The following is a 23,367-nucleotide window of genomic DNA, read 5'->3' on the forward strand; positions in this document are numbered from 1 at the left end:
TAATTGTGTGTTGAGTGGTGGAACACAACGTCGCGCTTCGTTCCTTCCGACACTCACCGGAATGTCTTAACACTAGGTTCCCTATGCCTACCCTTTTATATGCGAGAGACAGCGAGAACTGGAGATCTCATCTATTTCATTACAGACCTAACCTAACTACTACTACTACTACTAACTAACCTAACTTTACGTCACCAGTAAATAACATCTCGTCGGTTTCGTGTGTACACCTGCTAACAGTCTTTAAGCAAATTATCAATAGAGACAGAAAAATATTTTAAAAAATCGAAAATTAACTAATATTCTGCTGATGTGAAATAAATTAAAGCTAATTTTATGGTTTTAGTATTTTTCAAACGCTATAAAAATAAGGAAAACACAAAAAAATGGTTATAGCAGGTTTACATTTTACATTTTTTTTGCCATATTACACATATATATATTTACACTTTTTTTGCCATATTACACATATATATAGATATGAACGATAGCGCGATCCTACTTACTACAGCGCCATCTAGTTTTCTTTTCGGAAACTTTAAAATGGGAAGCGCCGACTGGAAATTATTATTACTTAGTAACACGCTTTTATGAAAATCGATTAGTAAGTAAATATGCAAAAAAAAAAATAAAGATGGAAATTCTCAATTTCACTCTTATAATTCTTTTATTCATTGGAAACTTGGCGATTATACGTGGGAACGATGAGAATGAAAAAACAGGATTGAGGTCGTCGTGTTGCAGTGGGACAAGCGTGTGACTGTAAACTGCGTGGTTGTAGGTTCGATTTTCCCTCGGGGCATGGAATATTTTATATTTTCATCTCCTAGTACAGGAGCAAAGCGTGACATTGAGTTTCACCGCTCAGCAAGCAATGCCTTCAAAATTCGACGGAAAATGTGGTACGGAATGTCTTAACACTAGGTTCCCATGTTCCCTCTGCGTACCCTGCTATGTGCGGGATAGTTAAAATATATAAAAATAAAAGAAAAAAAACTCACAAAATAGTTTCATTAATTAAGTCATTAATTAAATAATTATGTGTTAAAATTAATAAAGTAATCTGCGATTATGCGAGTAGCAGAACTTAACGCCGCGTTTGTCTCTTTAACCAGAGTAAGAATATGAAAATATTCAATATTTCATTTATCCGAGTGGGGATCGAACTCACAACCATCGCGATTACAGTCGCAAGCTACTGGCTAATTATATAACATAGTATAGGTATGTAAATATATAAATATTTAGATCTATATAATCCAATATCACTAAAAGCATAGTGATATATCACTAAGATAAAAAAAGACATATATAAACAGACCGGAAATACATATATGTACATTTATCTATATATAATAGGAAACATTTTGACATACATATATACATAATATAAGGCGACAATATATACTGAATGCGTGACCGGCGCGGACGCAGTAGCTTCCTGTTCGGCCAAGGCGCTGCCCTTGCGACGCGTTTGAAGTTAGATCGAAAGAAAATATCGATATTTTTAATTAAAAACTATAGAAATAAATAAGTTTTACCGTTTTTGGCTCGATAAATAATTTAAAAAAAAAAATTGTGTTGCAAATTTTTTGGAATTTGAAAATGGGTACCGAAGATTTACAATATGCACCTAAACCAGGTTAGTTTTGTGTTTTTTTTTATTTAAATTTTTCTTTTTTATGTTCGCTTTCGGCAAACATGTTTTGCCGTGGATTTAGATATTTTTTTTTTTTTTTAATTATGTATTTTTAGTTACAATATTTATAATATTTTTTTTAAAAAGATGAATATTCCGCCAAAAAAAAAATGTCCTAAGACTAAGGAGATTTGTTGTATTAAGGAATACACCACTTGTACCTAACAAGTCTCTCTTTGTATTATAATGAAAAAAAAAATATTATCAAAAAAACAAAATAAGACATACTCTCTTAAGCATTAATGCGACGAATGTAGGTTCGATTCCCATTCGGAATTATTTGTATTTCCTCCCTCTGGTAACAACATAATATGTGGTTGTTGAGTTCCGCCACTCAAAAAAATTTTGTTTCGAAAATTAGGCTAGAGTAGAGAACGGAGGGTGTTAACACTAAGTTTTATCTCCTGTATACGGGATACAGCGTGAAATAAAAAAAATAAGAATTACTCTGTGTTTTTTGTCTACCTCAATAACAAAGCGAAAATTTTGTTAAGTTATAAAAGACAAACATAGCTAGCACAACTTGATCACCCATTTGAATATTTGCTATGACTGTATGTTTGTATACAAAATTCCTAAGAACGAATATATAAATTATGTTATCCTTTTAACGATATTTTCTTTATTTATTTTGTATGTTATTAGAAGATTATGGTTAAGCGTCGCGCTTAGACTTGTTTCAAAATATTTTTAAATTCTGTACCGGGAGTAATTAAAATTTTAAATCTTGAACAAGAGAAAAATACAAATTCGTAAATGTAAATTCGTAAAACATATGAAACCATGCGAACCATGCGAACCATCCAGAGGTATCCAAAAAACGTATAATCTTTATGTTAAAGTCTTCTAAAAAAAATATCTTTCCTAACTTTATGGCCGAGAACGAGTTGGACTCGCCTATAAAGGGTTCCGTAAATTGTTTTTTACTAGAATAGAGAAACACAAAAATGATTACAATCGTTTCCCTGAGTTGGGATCGAACCAATAACTACACCATTTACAGTTGGACGCTGATAGTGACGTACTGCACCATAACGGTTTAATTTTTTTATATTCTTTAATAATAAATTAAAAAAATATATAAACACATCTACTTATTTACATCTAAATGTCTTATTTATCGTAAAAGTGATGCATTAGTTAAAAGATAATTGACATCTTTGAGTACAAGTAATAACCTTGTATAGGTACCTCAGCGATCAGTTATAATTTTATTTTAAAAATAAAATAAAATCGCTGAGATCGGCTGGGATATATGAGAAAATCTTTTTTATCAATGTAATAGATTTAATTTTTTTTTTCCGTTTGTCTGTGCATTTGTGCACGCTAATGTCAAAAATTGCTTAACCGATTTAAATGCAGTTTCCACTCTTATATTTTAGCAAACTATAACTTGACATTTAGTGTTTGTTTTAGTTAAATCACCCCATAAATAAAAAAGTTATGACAATATAAAATATTGATTTGGCTGAAATGTTAGTTTTTAATGTTTGAAATGTCTTTAAAATTGTAATGTTACTAGAACATAAAAATATTTCACATTAGTAGTTCAAGCGGGCGAAGTCGCGAGCGGATCGCAGTGTGCTTGTAAAGGATAAGCGAATAGAATGTGGTAATGTGATCAGTCTGTAGATTATTTAATTAATACAAAATGATACGGAAAATATAGTTTACTTTGTATAGTTGAGGCCAGGCAGTGAGCCTCTGGGCCACAGAGCCTCGATAGTGGGTTCACTTTGCCTACTCTGCTATTTGCAGTATAGGTTAGAATATATCACATTTAAATCAAAATCTAGTTCTCGATAGGATTTTGATTTTATGAGTAATTTTTTTATGAGTTAATACATATTTTTACAAAATTTTGCGCACGTGCTCGGAAATCTAAATAATTCAACCTACTCAAATATTATCAAATTCCGACAATATCAAATATATGTTATAACATGTTTAAAGCCGGTTAAAATATGTAAATTAAGTAATAAAACTAAGCAAATATCATATTTTATAAGAATATTTTTTAAGAAAACAAGTATTTTCTTTTTATATAAAAAATCGCTTGTTAAAATTATCATATAAATAGGTATTTTATTTATATACTTACTCGAAATTATGGAGACGAGTGTGATCTTTTATAGAGATTAACATTTATTTACTTTGAGTTAAAATTTATTATACATAATATACTACCTGTAATTTATATGTGAAGCTAAGGTAAGCGGAGGGAACTGTGAACTTAGTGATAAGACACTCCCCACGCACCGGCCAGTTTTCAAAACATTACGCATGGAGTGGTCGAGCTCAATGCTCTAGGTGGAGATCCCACCTTTAAAGGGATCTCAGGCCAAAGTTCGTATTATTACTATAGCTAGTATATAAAAGCAACTCATTTCACCGAATGGAAATCAAACCCAAAACCGTCGCTTTTACACTCACAAGCTGTCCCATAGCGCCTCGAAACTAGTGTTGCGGATCGATAGTCGACTATCGATAGGCTATCGATATTCTATCGATAGTTGTCCGATAGTAGAACTATCGATATTTTAATCGATAGTATCGAAATTTACGATAGTATCGAAACTATCGATAGTTCAAAAGAGTACAATACAATCGGACAAATGCAATACTATCGATACTATCGATAGTATCGTATCTCCCAGTCAGAAAGATATCGATACTATCGATAGTGTCAATACTATTGAATTTCTTGGAAACGGTAGTATCGATACTATCGATAGTACCTAGCCTTTATTTACGAGTATATGTGTATAAGCGATAGGTAGAGTCACTCCATACTCATCTTAAAAAAATTATAACATAAGGCACAAGCTTGTGAACTAAACACATAAGGTTGTGGGAGGTTTGATTAAATTTGCATTGTAAATAATAAATAATACTAATTTTTGTATCAATTACAAGAATATATTTTTTTTTTTAGCTTCAGCTGTATTCCGTGAAAGCACATGACACTTCGTTTCCCTCTTACCGATCTTATAATTTTAGAGAGATTGCGGGATGAGTAGCGTAACTCAACACCGCGCTTTATCTTAATACCAGAACGAGGATCTGAAAATTCCCCCGAATGGGAATCAAACCCGCAAACTTCGCGTTTACAGACGCTCGCTGCCACGGCGGCCCATATAAGAAAATATTTCTTGCTAACTCTGTCATGGTTACAAGTTCATTGTATTTATTATTAAACTATTTATATACACAATATAAAAAGTAACACTGTAATTTGTTTTTTTTTAATTATTCAATTAGCCTCAAAAAAATAAAGAAAAGATAAAAAAATTCAAGAATAGTATAACGGTGTCAATATGTTGAATTAAATGCTGTGTAAGCCACATTCGGGAAGGTTTTTTATTCCTTCGCATGGAATCCCGTATATAGCGGGATAAGCAGAGGGAGCTTAGTGTTAACACATTCCGTTCTCCACTTACCGTCCAAATTTCAATATTTGCGAGTTGATTAGCAAACATCAGTATCGCACTTTGTCTTGTTCCTAGATTGAGGTTATGAAAATTATTCAATTTCCCGATTGGGAATCGAACCCATAACCGCCAAATTTACAATTAGATATGTACCGATACTCCACGATGGTCTTTTATTAACTTATGTATAATTTAAAAGAGCAATTATATTTTAAAAGAGCATCTATAGAGTTTTTTGCTAAGTCTTCTCAACAGACCTGCTCTCCGGCACAAGCGTGCGACTGTATGCGCGTGGGTTCAATTCCAATTCGGGGGATAAAATATTTAATATTTACATTTTTTCATAACAAAGCAAAGCGCGGCGTTGAGTTTCGCCACTCCACATCCAATGCCTAAGCAATTCGATCGATTCCAAAAAACTATAATAAAAAACAAGCTACACCTCATGTTCTATTACACAGGACCCAATTTAAATAACATGAAAAGAGAGATAGAGAGTCTTATCTCTAAATGTTCTACCTGAAACATATATACATAGATAACAGTGTACACAAACAAGTAGATTTGCCATAAATATTTCTGTTTGGATGAACACGGTTATTGTGAAATTGACCTTGATCGAGTCATGGCCGTGGATAATAATGCTATACAATTTTAAACGATTTGCGAATAAAAGAATTTTACTTATTTTATTTACCTACTGTGATATTTGTATATAATTTATAGAGGACGTGTCGAGGACGTTTTAAAGCAAGAGTTAGAATTAAATTAAAATCTGCTTAAGATTATATTACAGGGACAGGCAGTTTACATCCAATTTTCAAAAAAGGTTATTTTCAAATAAAATATGAGGCGCCTATCTTGCTATATAAGAGACATGTTTTAATGTTCCTCATTAACTAAAATTATATTTCGGCAGCAATTTTTTTACACTCTAAGCTGTAATATTTTTTAATGAACAATAAATATTTGAATTCGCGGAATTGAATAAGAAACAATATTAATATTTTTTTTTTTTTATAATGTTGGGTAGACAGAGAGATAGTGAGTTTGGATTAGGAAACAGGGAACCTACGCTGCCTTTTTTCACTTTCCACCGAATTCTGACGGCATTGTGTGTGTTGAGTGGCGAAGCTCAACGCCGCGAGGGCTACGACGAAATGAAAATATTAAATATTTGATTTCCGTGAGTGGGAATTGAACCCAAAACCTGTCGCGTTTACAGTGGCACGCGCCACGCTTGTCCTCTTAAGATTTTGCATACAAAAAAGTTACAAACGTACACATATAAAATACTATGACATTGTAATCTACATATATATCAATACATTTGCGTTTCATCAATATTTATCACTAAGATAAGATATTCTAAAGTATCTCTAAGTATCTTCATCTCGACATTTGAGTGTTGTGATTGTGAATATGGCCTAATTCTAACGGGGTTAGGGTCGAAATGATAAAAATGTGTCAATAAATATAAAAATTAACCTTATTATTATAATTTCACGTGATTTTACAAAACAATCGACAAAGGAAGAATCGAACCTACATTCTCACGATGGGGATATTATAAACATTTTAATTGTTAACCTTCGGGAAGCTTGTATTTTTATTAGGGAACCTAATGTTATGACTCTTCAGATTTGCACGTTAGAATAACCAAACTTTTTAGTTTTGTATTATTAGTATAGACGTTGTCATTTTAAATTGTATTTTACTTAAAGTAACAGAGACCCTGATAATACAATAATTAATTAGAAAGTACTCATATATATTTTGTTGTCGAGTAATTGAAAAAAATATCTAATTACTCGTTTAAATTGAATTCCTTTTGTACTCAAAACAAACGTTTCGTTACCTTAGTTTGGATACATATTATAGCGATAATTGAATTCAGATATTATTTAAATTCTTTTATGCGTACGAGGCACAATGGCCTCATCTACCTATAAAAGTGATCATTTAGAGTTCGATCCCCAGTAAATATTTATATAAAAATATTTTATACGCCTATAAATAGAATTGCTAAAAAGCTTGAAACTGCTACTAGCTAAAATTATATTTAAATAAAATAAATTTATTTTATTAAAACTACAAAAACCTATGAAAGAAAATTGTCGAAAGATTTCTTTATTTTATTTTACAGCACAACTAGGTACCAATTCTTTGAAAATTCGAGTATTTCAAAGTAAAACCGAATGTGGTGGCTTTTCGAAAGCTCTAACAGAACGATTTCTATGCACACTAGAGTGCCTTTTATCAATCAAAATGTACAAAACTGCAGAAAACGCTTGAAAACACCGTGTTTCAATGGTTTTTTTCAAATGTTTTAAAAATATCTACACTCTTGTATAAAATATAATTAAAATCCCTGTGACCCCCAGACGAAACTATTGGACTTACAAAGTTGAAATTTGTCATATAGGTAAGTTAGGGAGTGTATGGGAGGACTCAAAGAGGTTTTTCATAAAAAAAATCGAAACGGAATTTTCATTTTACGTCTCAAAGTCCACAAACAAAGCTGCAGGCGACGACTAGTTATATAATATTAAAAAATCAAGCGACATGAGAAAATAATGATAAGCAACGTATCTAATTGTTAATACATTATCATTATCTAAGCTATTAAAACACTATCAGTATTATCGAAAAAATCATAAAATTATATCAATTTTCTTTGAATTCACTATTTGTACGTCAAACTGACAGAAATTCGCGTTTCTCATTTATTTTAAAACCGTCCACAAAAGAGGGAAAAAAATAAATCGTATTTTGTTGTAAAAATGGTTTATAAAAATTTTAATACTAAAAATATTTATACAGATGGATTTGAGAAATATAGAAGAGATCAAGGTGAGTTTTAGCATTACAAGTGACTTTTATACTTTGTAGAATAAGTAGATGAAAATCTATACAAATATTACAAAGCTGAAAAATTTGCTTGGTTGAATGTGATATCCTCAGGAAATACTGGTATCATCATGTTTATCTTTAGGGGATGTTACTATCCACTTACGCTTTCATCATCTCTCATCTATTGGATGTACCACCTACTATACATACGGTGATTGTCACCTCGGACTCTTTATCTACTATGTATCACACAATTCTTATTTATTTGAATTTGATCATGGGGGTGAAGTAATGGGGATAGTATTATAATGAAATTTGCTATAAAAAACTGTGAAACCATACTTTTTAGGAATATACCATAGTCTAAGAATATTTGAAAGACAAAAATCGGGAGAGTTAATATCAATTGATCTCTCTTGCAAAAATTTAATTGTAACATCGATATTAAAAAGACGAACTATTGTATTTCATGCTGGCTCTTCTCAGCAGAATTGCCTTTTGAGCCGGTGGTAGCTTTATGTTGGAGCAACTCAGTGCTTGCATAAGTCTATTAATATGAATAAAGAATATTTTTAATTTGAATTTGAAGTCATTTATATATGAAAGGTTTTTTTAGTTACGATTTCATTTTTTCGTAAACAAAAGAATTTTGCATATTGGTTAGCGGAGTTTAATTCCACGCTTTGTGTGTACAGACCGATGATTTTTTTTCTATTAATATGAGGCCTGAGGTCAGTCGTGACGCAGGGGTACAAACGTGCGACTGTAAGCGCAATAGCTTGTGGGTTCGATTCTCACTCAGAAAGCGGGGAACGGTAGTGTTTTAATGGGAACAAAGCATCTTAACACTAGGTTACTAGGTTCCCTCTACCTTCTCTTAAAGCGGGATATGGCGTGAGGCTAATCAATTAATAAAAAAAATCTTCCATTTTGAGATTTGTAATGCAAATTACTTATACCTACCTATTCATAAAGGCATGAGATAAAAGGTAAAAGGTAATGTCAAAAAGGCATAAATTAATTAAGCCATAAATTAAGAACTGAACTGAACTGATTTCATCGATAATGAAATGATTTTTATAATTATATTTTCAAATGGGAGCATTTACTACAATTCTTAGTTATATATAAAGCCTTAACGCACACAAAGTTGTGGGTTGTAATTGTTTCTATTAATAAAACGCTTGTGTAACAAATGTTTATTTTCAGTAAAAAATAAAAATCTCACGATTCATTTCTAATATCCCTGTATGTTTAATTAGAGTTAACAAGTTTTCTAATAATATTAACAACTGGGTAATAGTTATGTAATTACAATCATAATTAGAACTAGTATAGTTAATAATCCCTCTGCACGAATGGAGTCAAGTCTAGATTACCTCTGCTAGGAATTATAAAGCATCAGCTTCACGCTGCACGGTAGGCAGAGGGAATCTAGTATTAAGAAACTCCGTTTCCCGCTTTCCGCTGAATAAAACATGGAGCTGAAAAATTTGTTACATAATGATTGACCTCCTCCCAAATAACAACTCATGGACAGAGATATGGAAGAGGAGACTCTTCCTTACCCAACGGATATCGCTGTAGAGGCCATTGGGCCAACATTGAGTCAGAAAGGAGAATCGAATAGGATATATCATCCTCAAATTCAATTATATAAAAATAAAAAAATATATACCTTTATTCTTTATCTTTTAACATTTTCCAATTTTACACATTATTAGTGCGACTGGCGGACCTCAACGCCACGCTTTGTCTTGTTAGTAAAGCGACGAAAATAAAAATAATTTGCCAGAATGGGAATCAAATCCACAACCGACGCGTTTACAGTCGCCGTTGCGCTACGACGACCTTATTCCACCTTACATTCATTAGAACGAATAACCGACGACGTCACTTACTAGATGAATGGATATTTCAAATTAGTAATGTATCATCGTACGTGACAGGCTTTGTAGGACGTTTGATGAGGGTTCGCCTCTGAGCGGAGACAATGGGGACCCTAATGAATTTTTATAGTTAATCAACATGAAATTAACACTTATTTTAGCGATTCTCGAATATATGTCGCCGCCCCGGTTTCCACTGTGAAAGGTGGAACGATCTTGTTTTAAAAAGGATAAGGTTTACATTTCCATCAACAATGACTTTTGTATTTTTCCCGACTGCTAAGGAAGGGTTATGTAATTATTTTGCCCCGCTCTCTAGAAGTGAGTGAGTTAATTTCAATTCTTTTTGCTCGCTCAGTCCTTTTCGATTATTTATTGGTGGATATACCTACAAGTATGCAATTTACTCTTGCGAGTTCAACGTAGTCCTTAATAGGTTCGTTCTTCACGCGGTGGAAATCGGCCTTAGCGCCGTATTTTATATAAGAGGGGACTTAAATAAAATATTTTTATGTAGTCATTCCCACTCAGCCAGTAATGCGGCAAAGAGCGGTGTTTAATTCCGCTACTCAACGCGCATTGCCCCCAGAATTCGGTGGAAAGTAGGTAACGGAAGTTTCTCAACATTAGGTTCCAAGGTTCCTTCTGCCTACCACTGGAATACAGTGTGAAGTTAAAAAAATACTAAACCGAGTAAGAATCGAAACCACAATCGTCATTTACAATCAAACGCTACCCCACTGTACCACTATGGCCTTTTAATTTAAAAATATTGATATTAATATTATTATATTGTTACAGATAAATTATTTGGAATGCGTCATATTGTTATATTCCTCTTGTTCCTGGCGACCGTCGTGTCTTACTCCACGAGAGTCAGCATGAGCATTGCTATACTGGGGATGACGAAACCCAATGATTATGGATTTACAGTAAGTGCCTCTAAGATTGTTTTAGTGCTAATATATTATTTAATTCTCTGCTTCTTGCTTATGAAAACTCATTTACTTTGACAGACGATGACAATTAATGGTGTATTGTCTATGTTTAGTTACCTTACATAAAACATCGGTCAAATGCGTGTTAGACTCGTCCATCGACGGTTATATATTTTCAACATTCTAGGTCATCGGGAACGCGACTTATTGATGTTGACACATTATAGTTTGCGGGGGTATGCATTAATTTTGTAAGAAATGAACTAATAATATAAGTTTGTATTTTTTGAAAGTATGGAGCGGAGTGTCTTAACATTTCCCCTGCTTTCTCTGCTAATACTCACTCGTTTGTGAATAGAATACAACATAAATTAAAGAAAAGAACCTACTAAAAACAAATTTAAATAAATAATTTTCTAGCAAGCAATTTTTTAATTATAATCTAAAGATTATAAAGATGTTATTTACAATACACAAACAAGAATTAATTTACCTTCAGATACACAATAACGCTTCTTACCTTTGAATTTCATATAAGTGAAGCTTAAAAACAGCAAGTCTTTTTTGGGAAAATTGGGAAAATAACAATTTCCATTAAAATAACTTTTTAACTTTTGTCTTAAAGTTCAATGCAATATAAGAAGGGGAAACCTAATTTCTTTATATTTCTTTAATGATTACATACATATTTCGTGTATCTGTCTAAAGAACGGCGTAGTTGAGTTTTGCCACTCAATTCTAAATATCTCGAAATAAATTTAATAAAACTTTAAAAAAAACTTATTAAAAACGAATCCTACTAGCTATAGTCCAGATTATTTTTTTATTTATTTAATATTAAATATAAAAAAATAAATATCTACACGTTACATTCCCGACGTAACAGGGGGAACTTAGTACTAAAATTTCGGCCAAATTTTGAGACCTTGCTTGTTGAGCGGCGGAGATAAAATGTATGTACTCGTATAAACCCCCAAGTGGGAATCGAATCCATAAACATAGGGTTTTCAAACGGGAGTTATCTCACTGCACCAAGATGGTCTATTCTTTGTTTAATGTGAAAAATAAGGCTTTATATTTTTAATTTATTTTATTAAATATTTTACAGGTATTCGACTGGAGCAAATCTATTCAAGATACAATTCTATCATCGTTCTTTTGGGGTTACATTGTTCTACAGATCCCCGCTGGTATGTTAGCGGGAAGGTTCGGTGGTCGGATGTTGATACTCGTGTCTATGATAGTTACTGGTGTGGTCAACATGTTCGTGCCTATCGCAGCGGAGAAAGTGAGTTTAAATTTGATTAAATTTGTATCCATTAATATTTCTTATGTTACAATTTTTCAAATGGTAATTATGTTACAATTTTTCAAATGGTAATTATGCAAAAAGTATGTTTAAAATTGGAGAATAGTAAGGAATATCTACACTTTTATACTTTTATACAATATCTACAACACTGCGGGATTTTAAACTGTACTATTTTACAAATTTAAATTCAAATTCAAAATATTCTTGATTCAAATAGGCAATTATTATAAGCACTTTTGAATCGTCGAATGAACATATGAACAAAAAGCTACCACCGGTTCGGAAGGCAGTTCTGCTGAGAAGAGCCGGCAAGAAACTCAACAGTTGCTCTTTTCAAAATCAATGGTACAATCTATTACATTAGCTGGCAGCTATCCTGCATTATATTCAATAGACACTAATTCCATACATGCTTCATAATTTCTCCCACATAGCAGCAAAAGGAATCTAGTATAGTGTCATTCCGTTCTAGTGAAAGCCTAAGCCGTGGCTGGTGGTGACTTTGGTGACAGGTGGTGGTTCTATATCCATCCGAATATTTTTTTTATTATCACGCTCTGGCAACATTCGTAACACGCTTTGTCCCGAGTGTCAAATCTCGGCCAGAAAGTGGAGAACGTAGAGTCTTGGTAGTAAAGTAGTTTCCAAAAATATGACACTCGTCTATAACAAATCCATAATAATCCCACTACTGCTGATAAATCGAATCGCTAACCATGCATTAATATAACGAAGTACCAATCAACTGAAAGTGAAATAAGAAAAGATAAAATACATTACATCCGAGCTACGGGCGTCGGGCGACAAATTTGTGTAATTTGTAAAGAGATACCCATCAAGCGTTTTAAATCTTCACTTAACCCTTCTGAGATCTGGAAAACAGAATTGATTGGTACGATTTGTATATAAGTCAAATTTGATTTGGATGAATGATAATTTGTTGAATAATGGATGCTTTTTTTTTTTGCTAGAATTTAAGAAATCTACTAAGTTTTTTCTGCCTTTTCTGTTTTATACGGAATATAGAGTGAAGCTAAAAAACCTTTAGGAATCCATTAATAAGTTCCTACATGATAACAAAAAAGAGAACCATTATATTACTTGTGAAATTAATTAGAAATACAAAAACAGAAAAGAATGTTACATCCAAATTTTATATAGATAAACAAAACCCTGGTCTTACTTCTTGTCGACACAATTTGTGGATGGACGTTAAATTGCTGCGTTTACTTTTTTAAATGCAATTTTTAAATTTTAGGGTAACTGGCAAGCAGTATGCGCCTGCAGAATTTTGATGGGACTGTTCCAAGGCATCTTGTATCCAAGTCTTCACGGTATACTTGGCCAGTGGTCGCCGGTTAACGAACGAAACCGGATGGGCACTATTGTATATTCTGGTATTAATATAATTTGTTTAATATCAACGTAACAAAAAAATAAATCTTATTTTATTAAATCAGTCTAAATTATTAATGATTTGGCACACTTAATATAATAATATGACTTCAGCATTAATATGAATATTAAAATAAACACTATGAGATCCCTATTAGGACTTACAAAACGTCTGTGTAGATTTAGGAATTACTCATAAGTCCACACACAAAGTCACATGTGCAAGCTAGTCAGTAAAACGTAAAACACACGTAGGACAACACTTAATTGTATCCATGTTCGCTTAATGTTGCCTATACTAAGAATATTACTTATTGTTTTAACAAATTTGTACTTTGATTTTCGACAGGTGCACAATTAGGAACGATCATAGAAATGATGGTGGCAGGACTCCTATCTGGTAGTAAATTTGGTTGGCCTTCAGTTTACTACGTAGCGGGTGCATCGTGTTTGGGCTGGTCTATTCTTTGGTTTATATTTGGGGCTTCTACGCCTAGTACTAGTAGGTGGATTAGTAAAGAAGAAATGAAATATATTGAATGTAATGCTGGATCTACTGATATAAGTGAGCAAAAGGTAATATACATCGTTGAATACCGTAAGAATGATTATTTTGCGAAATGCTTATGATTAAATATTTCAATTTAAAAAAAATAAAAGTTAAACCAGCTGGACGCTGTATCTCGCAAACAACAGGATAAGCAGAGAGATCGGATGGGAAACAGATGATTTTTATTTAATTTAATTATTTCAAAATGAGGGTGTTTAGAAAACCTTATAAAAATTGGAACGTAGCAGGTCTTGAACCCGTTCCTCTTGAATACATTACAACCGCTTTATCAAATTAGCTACATGCCTCGATAAAAATGTTAGTTTATCACTTTAGTAAATAATTATAATTAGATCTAAATCTATGTCCTTATGTAAAATAATTTAAAGAAATTATAAAAAAGAAACATTAATGTTATCAAATTCCGTAAAAGTAGTTTTAGTTCAACATAAGCAATTATTATTAAAGAAATTCATGTTTTTTTGATTACAGAAAATGGCAACACCATGGAAAAGTATTTGGACATCCCTACCGTTCTGGTCGATCCTGCTTGCACATAGCGGCCAAAGTCTTGGTTTTTGGACGCTGTTGACTGAAATGCCTTCGTACATGGATAAAGTATTAGGTGTCGATATAAAGAGCGTAAGTAGGCACTTAAATTTAGTGGTGCCTTTTTAAATTTAATTATGATAAACGCGACCGTTGTGGGTTCGATTCCCATTCGGGATAATGATATTGCTGGCTCTGGTAATTTATTAGACGGAAAGAGTGGAACAAGGTGTCGTAATGGGAATGGAGTGTCTTAACACTAGGTTCCCTGATCTAGATATCTATCTATCTTGACATGTATAAATCCTAGCCAGGACCCGAATAGTGTAACTCTTTAGAGGTTACTCGGTTAAATTATTCGAGTTTAGGTGCATACTACAATTTATACTCCGAGCACATACTTTGCCATAGTTTTAGGTTTTTCAACTTTTATTTTTCTATTAATAACAGAGTGGTTTCCTGTCAGCGCTACCATACTTCGCCATGTATATGCTCAGTTTCATCTTCAGTTGGACTGCTGAGTTCCTGGTCAACAGAAATATTTTATCTCTTGCTGCGTCAAGGAAAATTTTCAACACTATTGGTAATGACTGCTGTTTTACTTTACGTTGTATTAGTTTGACGTTTCTGTGTATGTATATGTACTCGTGTGTTTGTTTGTGGCATCGTAGCTTCCAAATACATGTATTTGAAGCTAAATCAAAATCGTCACATGTTAACATTTTTTTACTTGAAAGGCATACTTAATCTATTGCGGTCTTAGCCTTGATTCAAGGAAACGTTTTTAACTGTTTAAATATCAGGTCTTTTTTAGGTTTTTGGTCACTTTTAAAAGTTCCTTGTATCGGGAGTTTTTAATTGTAACTATTAAACATGCAGTATTTTAAGAATTTGACAGAAAGAAGAATGTGTCTTATCACTGAGTATATCCTGTGTACCCTTGAATAATACTTTACTCTGTTACAAATTATTTTTACAGATCATACTAAAAATAATTATTTTAAGTTTAAAACGGCAACTAACATATTGTCTTATTGCTATATCTATCTTAGATGTGGGTTCAATTCCTATTCCCATTCATTTCATTTCCTCGCACTGGTAACGAGGCAACGAGTTGACTTCCTCCACTCAACACGTAATGCTCAAAAAAATCGACGAAAGCTAGGAATGAAAGTGTTTTGAGAAGAATCGCTTTAACACTAGGTTCCTATTCCATCTCTCTCTTCTCTATCCTTCTCTATCTACCCTGATATATGCGGGAAACTGTGTGCGTGAAACTAAAAGAAAATAATATTTTTTAGCGTTCTGGGGCCCGGCGGCCACACTGCTCGCCTTGTCTTACATTCCTGCGGGACACCTGCCGCTCGCTGTCACGATGTTAACACTCACTGTGGGACTGAACGGCGCACATTATGTTGGATTTTTGGTACGTTATTGTATTAAAATATTTTTTTGCTTAGCTTAGCTTATATTTATTTAGAAAACGGAATAATAATCCATAAATAAAATATTTTTGAATTTGATCTCTGCTTCGTGGAATCTTGAAATTACACTAATAGACAAAGTGTAGCGTTGGACTCCGTTACTCAACAATGGCAATGTCTCATATTCGAGCAGAAAATATAAAATGAAATGTCTTAACACTAGGTTCTCTTTATTCACCCTAATATACGGAAACTGCTGTATTATAGACTGACATATAAATTACCTAACTGAAATTTCAGATATCGCACATCGATCTATCACCGAATTTTGCTAGCACCCTAATGGGCATCACAAACGGCTGTGGCAACATCTTCTCTATAATGGCACCTTTGAGCGTCTCAGCGGTTGTGAAAGACGAAGTACGATATTTTTATTTTCTTTTTCTTCTTCTTCTTCTTTTTTCCCAAAATTCCCATTCGGTTAAATGAGTTATTTTTGATTCCTTTGCTAACTAGATACTAACACGCTGAATTCCGCACGCGATGACTCGAAAATTGGGCAGAAATTGGGAAAGAAGAATGGGGTTTACTCTGTCTATCGTGCTATATGCAAAATAAAGCGCAAAGCTGGAATAATAATATAAAAGTCTTAAGATATTTTTAAAAAATGTTTGAAGAATAAATTCTATTTTCTATTTCTATATGAAATTTCAATTTCAATTAAAAGTAATATTTTGCTTATATCGATTAAGCACAATATTATAATCTCAAAATTACTTATGAACAATTAAGTTTTCTAAATATTCAATATTTTCATTAACTCGTTCTAGTAACGAGGCAAAGACGTGGCGTTGAGTTCCGCCATTCAATACGCAATGCCTCCAGAATTTGGTAAAAAGTGGGGAACGTAAGTGTCCTAGTGGCTATGGAGTGTCTTAACACTACGTTCCCAGATTCTCTCTGCCTACTCTACTAGGTGACCAAATAAACAAAATCAAAGCAATAGATGTTAATATATAAAATAAAATAAATATATACATTAATGTTACAGACAAGTGCCGCCGACTGGAGAAAGGTGTTCTTCATATCGATCGCATTCTACTTCCTTAGCAACCTGTTCTTTATTCTGTTCATGTCGGGCAAAGTACAGGATTGGAACGAACCAAAGATCAAAACGTCGGTCGGTGAGTGAAATAATTTGATTACTTTTTTCTATTTTGTTATTTCGTATTTATTTTACGGAGAAAACAAAGGTGGAAAAAAATAAATGTAGTTTTTTCAATCTAACGAAATAATCAATGCGTAAACGTAACGGTTGTGGGTTCGATTTCCACTCGAGGGAATGTAATATTTAATATTTTTATTAGCTAGCTCATTTCCTCGCTCTAGTAAGGCAAATTCAATGTCAAGGTTACGAGCGAAAGTGGGGAACGGTGTGTATCAACTAGGTTTCAGGTTCCTTCTGCCTATGCAGCAAAAAACATGAAACTGTATAAAAATAAACTCCCTTCAAGTAGAATTTGAAAATAAAAAGATAACACAGATGAAGACAGATTTTCGAATAATACCATGATTACATAAAAATGAAATAAATTTAAGTTAAACATATTTATATTCAAAATTGAAAGGCACGTTCCTTGAATAATAATGAAGATGGAGTTTAACTTTGCCTTGGTGAATTTATGACGTCTTATCTATTGCGTCTGACTGTGAACGCGAATGTTTTTTTCATTCTTTCGCTCATTTTTAAAGACTGTCTACGGTGTGGCTACTTCTAAGACATTGCATGGCGTAATTCCCTTAAATGAACATTGGGGGATTGAACCCACAAACATTGAGATATTGTCCTATTATCGATGGCTTCAGTTTAAGTTCTTCCACCTACCTTATTTTAATAACATAAATTTACCAATAACATTATCATATTTAAAATTTCCAGAGGATGGAGTGAAGAAATCCAAAGATAAAAAGAAATCGAAAATTGAAACAACAGGCGAACACAAATTCTGAAACTAGAATAACGAAATTTTATTTATATACAAAATATTTACTAGTCAACATATTGTTTAAAATAATTAAACCGACTTCAAATACCTGCCAATTACCTAGGATTATCAAATACCAATATTTCAATTTTTCTTTGCTCCGGTAAGCCGCCTCTCAACACACAATGCCTCGAAAGTTCTGTGGAAAATGGGGAACGGAGTACCATAACATTAGGTTCCCACCCTGCTATCTGCAGAAAATAGCGTGAAGCTGCTTCATATATATGTCGAACTGATAAAATCCTTTTCTTTTAGGTTCTTTAAATAGGGACGGTAAGCTTAAATATTATAACTAGTATAATAATCAAGGTGCCTTAGCTTAAATATAAGTTAGTTCATTGCTATAGAAACAAATTATTTATTTGTTATTTATTGACAATATTTGTTAACATCCCTTTGGTAAAGAGAGTTAACTCACAAATATTTACAAAATTTGTGATAATGGACAATAGCAGTCTATATTAATAATGGGAACGCTTAAATAAAAAAATCTTGTCTTCTCTCTTTATAATTTCTAGGCCATAAGTTAAATTGTAAAAGGAGTTTGTTCGAATTGGTTATATATATTTTATTGTATAACCATTCTTTATTATTCATTTTATCGACTTGCAATATATTATGTTGGTTCACTCTTTTCACCAAAAAGGCACAATGTTTTTTAATGTCTGAGAAAACAGGTAAGAGTCAAACCTGCGCATGTACAGTTACATCCATAATTTTCTTTTTCCATTTTTTCTTTGAATATCTTAAATGTAATTCTGTTGTAGATTTTATAAATAAAATAATGAATAAATAAATAATATATGAATAAATTTAATAAAAGGACAAAGTCATCACTTTGCTTCATATACACAAAAAGGCCTAGTAAATCAGAGTAAATTATATTGAACTAGTGATGCACATATTTTTCCATTTAAAATATTATATAAATAACATCATTAGTTAGTAATTATTAGATAGGAAAATGATGATGATGATGATGATGCCTAACAGCCAACAATAGTAGGAAAACCTTAAAAAAGTTTCGCATTCAAAGATGCTAGATGAGTGATGGCTGTATTTCCATACATAAAAAGACGTGCTTATAATAATGTCACAACATTTAGTTCTTATGATAACTGAAAATCATGTACTAAATAAAGGTATTAAAGATTAATAATTGTTAGTTTTGTGAACATACAATAAAATTTAGAATTTTTTTTTTGCATAAAAAATCAAGAGACCTAAGCGTTTTATCACCAAAGATCAGTGATGTTGATGTAAATATTATTTATTTCTTATTAATTTATGTAAGTAAGTAATTTAGTTATAGAATTTATTATGTGATAAAAGAAAAAATATTTCAAAAGGAAAAAGTGTAAAATTCGATATGCAATAAAAATATATTATTACAATTGAGTTTTATTTGAATTTTACATATAAACGCCGACTAAAAATTATAATGATTGCAAAATTTCACAGAAAAATATTCATAGTTATTATAACTATGAAATGTTAAGCGACGACATATACTATCTATCGGTATCCACCGATTCCAGTAACATAGTCACTTATATTAAACTAACGAAGCTAAGGTTGATATTATATTTTAGCTTATTTCATAATGTTCCTACATTATTAGCTATCCAATCGAGGAACGGGCTGATCGGCGCTGAGATTGATGCATATACACCTAGTCTTCTACAATTATGATTTGAACCAGCTGAATGAATTGCAATAATACCTGTAGGATGTATAACTGGTCCCCCGGAATCGCCTCCACATATCGTTGAAGGATACTCGCACTCCCACGCCAGACACAATGCTGGGTGTATGTGATTCCGGACATGATAATCACCACATTTGATAATCACCGCGTCGAACACTTGAAGTGAATTATTAAGTTTGACAGTATTACCTACAGTATCTTCTTCTGTATTCATACTTCCGAAGCCAGCTCCTGTAACTGTATGACCAAACATAGTTCGATAATCAACAGTACTAAGTCTCCCAAATTCTGAAATTAGCGTTTTTTCCGTTTTAACTAACGCTATATCATTTTTAACATGTAATTTATGTTTTATATTTTGTCTTAGTTTAAAGGTAGGATGTAGTATTGTGTCTACTATATTACTTGTATACCATGTAATATTATCAGTTTCAATGACGTAACGGATAACTAGCTTATGTACAGGGGTATTCATTACAGAAATTATCATGTAAACACAGTGGCCCGCGGTTAAAGTCCACACCGGCGTAATCACACTGCCGGTACAAAAATAGTTGTATTTTTCAATGTTCTGTTTTTTTCTATATTTTATTGCCAACGCAACTACAAAAGGATATTCTCCAGCATCAGCATCTTGCCCATCAAATACTCTCAATCCTTTAGAATCAACGATGATACCATAGTCAAATATTATACCAGGAATTATCAATATAATGACATGTGTAATAATATTTTTAAATATAATACAACGGTACATATTGGTAACTTTTAAAAGTATATAATAAACTTACGAAGTAACACATTTTATTAAAATATGTATTTCGCTGGTTTTATGTTATATATAATAAAACAGTAAAAATATATTGTCTGTACATTTAGTATTTTAACTGAAATGGATATACAGAGAGACAGATACTTAAAAATATTAGAAAGCAAAAATATATTTTTTTAATTTCTTGTCTGTCTGTCTATATGTATGATCACGTTTATCTCCAAAAGTACTGAACCGATTTACTTAAAACTTTCACCAATTGCTTTGTTTTATGTTTCATCAAAATCGATTCATTAAAAAAAAGTTATCGGCATTTGAATGAACTTAAGACATGAGTTTGTCTGCAAATATGAAGTAATTTATATCTATATTTATACTTATCATAAATCTGTATTTGTTTGTGATAAATTTATATTTCAAACCAACTTTCAAAACAAGGAGGAGGTTCTCAATTAAATATTTTCGATTCGATATTCGATTAATTATATTGGATTCGATTTCGATATTGGACTATTCGATTCGTTTTGGGTAATATGCTATCATTACAGTTATTTAACAAAGAATATTATAATCCTTATCTAAGTCAATAATTTAACATTTAAGGCTATTTCTGAACGAGTAAATTAAATAATACATTGACATTTGACACATTTGACTGTCAGTCAACTCTGTTTATTAAATGAATAATGATGTAGTTCAAACGGGCTAAGCCGCGGGGGGGCCGCTAGTTAAATAATAATCATGTAGTTCAAGCGAGCGAAGCCGCGGGTGGGCCGCTAGTTGATAATATAAAATATGTACTTTTCCAATTTCCTATTGGCGAAGAACCAAGCAGTTAACGCAGTTCACTCTCAAGTAATGTCATATAATATGCATAAATACATTTAAGAAAAACTCGGTAATTATGATTTTGTTTGAACAAGAGCGGTAGGCAATTTTTCCTTAGAACTTTTGATTCGAACATTCAATAAGTACAAATTGTATAAATGGTAATTCTTATAATATTATTATTCAGCTTCACGCTGTATCCCGTTTGCAGCAGGGTAGGCAGAGGAAATCTATCGTTGACACTCTGTTCTCCTCCTTTTTCCACCGAATCTTTCGAGACATTGCGTGTTGAGCGGCGGAACTCTGGCCTTGGTGCCAGAGCGAAGTGAAAAAAATAAAATTTTAATATATAATAATTTTATTATATAATTTTTTACGCTTTTTTATTATAAGCAAATTATTATTAAAAATATGTCGAACACGCAATGCGTCGCGTTACAGTCACACACTATGTAATGTAGAGCCCTGGAGTAATTTATTGAGTCAGAATAAGTTCAGTTGAAAGTAATTAAGATGACTATCACCATCTTCTTTGTACAGACATCGATCGGTTACTATTGCATTATAAGTACTACAGAACGGATGCAGTATGCTATGATATATATTTCAAATTATTCTAAAAATACAAAAAAATAATAAACAAAATAAAACACCACCACTATATATGTCACCATATGGTGATAATTATGTTGGTATCCTATATCTTATAAAACAAAGTCGCTTTTCGTGTCTGTCTGAACTTTCTAACTCTTCTTCTTCTAAACCACCAACGGATTTTGACGCGGTTTTCACCATTAGGTCGAGTATTTCTCATGGAAGGTTTATATATAGTTTATTATTTGTACATTCTTATGTAAATTAACATAAATACGACAAATGTGTATAAAGTCCTACCCGTTGAGACACTTTCGCGCATGCGCTGCTCTAATGGTAAATACTACATGAAAATAATGTACTGGAGTATTGTTCCTCTTAATAAGATCTACAAAAAAGTCCGCGACGGCATATTCGTATCTTTTAAGAATAACGTGTAGTGATCATATTTCTGTCTAAAAATTGTAATTTCAATATATTTTTTATTGTGAGGGAAATTTTTCCATAATGGTATTAATCCTTATTATTTAAAATACTTTATTAATTTTCTACGTTAAACGAAGATAAAATTTACACTATTTCGAAATTGCAAATAGTTTTAGAGAAAAACACATTTAATTGTTAACACATCACGTTGACACCTCAGTTGTATCGAGTCCTGTTTTACTTATCACTTACTCTCAGCATATAAATAGTTATAAAAGTTACGTTGGCCATTTAATGTACATCAAAACTGTCTTTTACTGTTTTTCATTTTAATAAGTACTTTAGAAGTTGTTACAATATCAAAAAATCCTTGCTGCGAAACAGCTCGCCATGCGTCCGCCGCGCCTGCCTGCCTTACACGCATCGGTGGTTCAGTGGTAGAATGCTCGCCTGACACGCGGGCGGCCCTGGTTCGATTCCCGGCCTATGCATTCTACTTAATTTTCCTCACAGGCAGCCACGTAGTGCTTGCTTTTCATCAGGGACAGAATACCCTCTTCAGCATTAACTACAAGCTCGAAAAAAAAACCCGCCTGCCTCTATAGCAACGAAGATTTAGATGCGTTTGCACGTATTGGATAATTCGAGTTGAATGTATTATTTCAGCGCGATATATTTGGTTTCATATTTTTTATAGTAGTTATTAGTAGGTATGTAAGGGTGCGTGTGTGATAATGAATAAGTCTCTATAGTATATAAGCGTATATTTCACTTCACAATGAATTCGCAGAATTACAATTATATAGAAGGAGAAAGTCAAGAGCACTGTGCACATAAGTTAAGATAGCGGAAGAATAAGCGTAGACAGAAATATAGCATATAGGTTAACACGTGGCAATAGCGTGGCGGAAAGGGTTAAGCGACACAGGCTTCGCGTCAGACGGTGAGGTTGTG

At 32.5% G+C, this 23,367-nt stretch overlaps 1 protein-coding gene and 1 non-coding gene across 3 annotated transcripts in view; both read left to right on the forward strand.

Moving 5' to 3' along the window:
• The first annotated feature begins 1,424 nt into the window (after positions 1-1,424).
• The window catches only part of LOC146533686 (putative inorganic phosphate cotransporter), a 34,971-nt gene continuing 13,028 nt past the window's right edge, over positions 1,425-23,367 (forward strand). Inside the window, exons 1-11 of one of the 2 annotated variants that reach the window (XM_085194686.1) lie at positions 1,425-1,642; positions 10,674-10,804; positions 11,919-12,098; positions 13,381-13,519; positions 13,867-14,093; positions 14,560-14,709; positions 15,067-15,199; positions 15,918-16,042; positions 16,341-16,460; positions 17,092-17,224; positions 17,980-19,443. In XM_085194686.1, the coding sequence (XP_085050812.1) occupies positions 1,606-1,642; positions 10,674-10,804; positions 11,919-12,098; positions 13,381-13,519; positions 13,867-14,093; positions 14,560-14,709; positions 15,067-15,199; positions 15,918-16,042; positions 16,341-16,460; positions 17,092-17,224; positions 17,980-18,050 (1,446 nt within the window). In that variant the 5' untranslated portion in view covers positions 1,425-1,605 and the 3' untranslated portion in view covers positions 18,051-19,443. Of the gene's footprint in view, positions 1,643-10,673; positions 10,805-11,918; positions 12,099-13,380; positions 13,520-13,866; positions 14,094-14,559; positions 14,710-15,066; positions 15,200-15,917; positions 16,043-16,340; positions 16,461-17,091; positions 17,225-17,979; positions 19,444-23,367 lie in introns of those variants that run through there. The other variant, XM_085194687.1, reaches the window with a different exon arrangement.
• Positions 22,834-22,904, forward strand: TRNAV-GAC (transfer RNA valine (anticodon GAC)). Its single transcript has one exon. It is a non-coding gene; the product is annotated as a tRNA-Val (tRNA).

The sequence above is a fragment of the Heliconius melpomene genome, chromosome 12 (assembly GCF_056956725.1).
Source record: "Heliconius melpomene rosina isolate 202511_hmr_F chromosome 12, ASM5695672v1, whole genome shotgun sequence".
Classification (NCBI taxonomy): Eukaryota; Metazoa; Arthropoda; class Insecta; order Lepidoptera; family Nymphalidae; genus Heliconius; species Heliconius melpomene.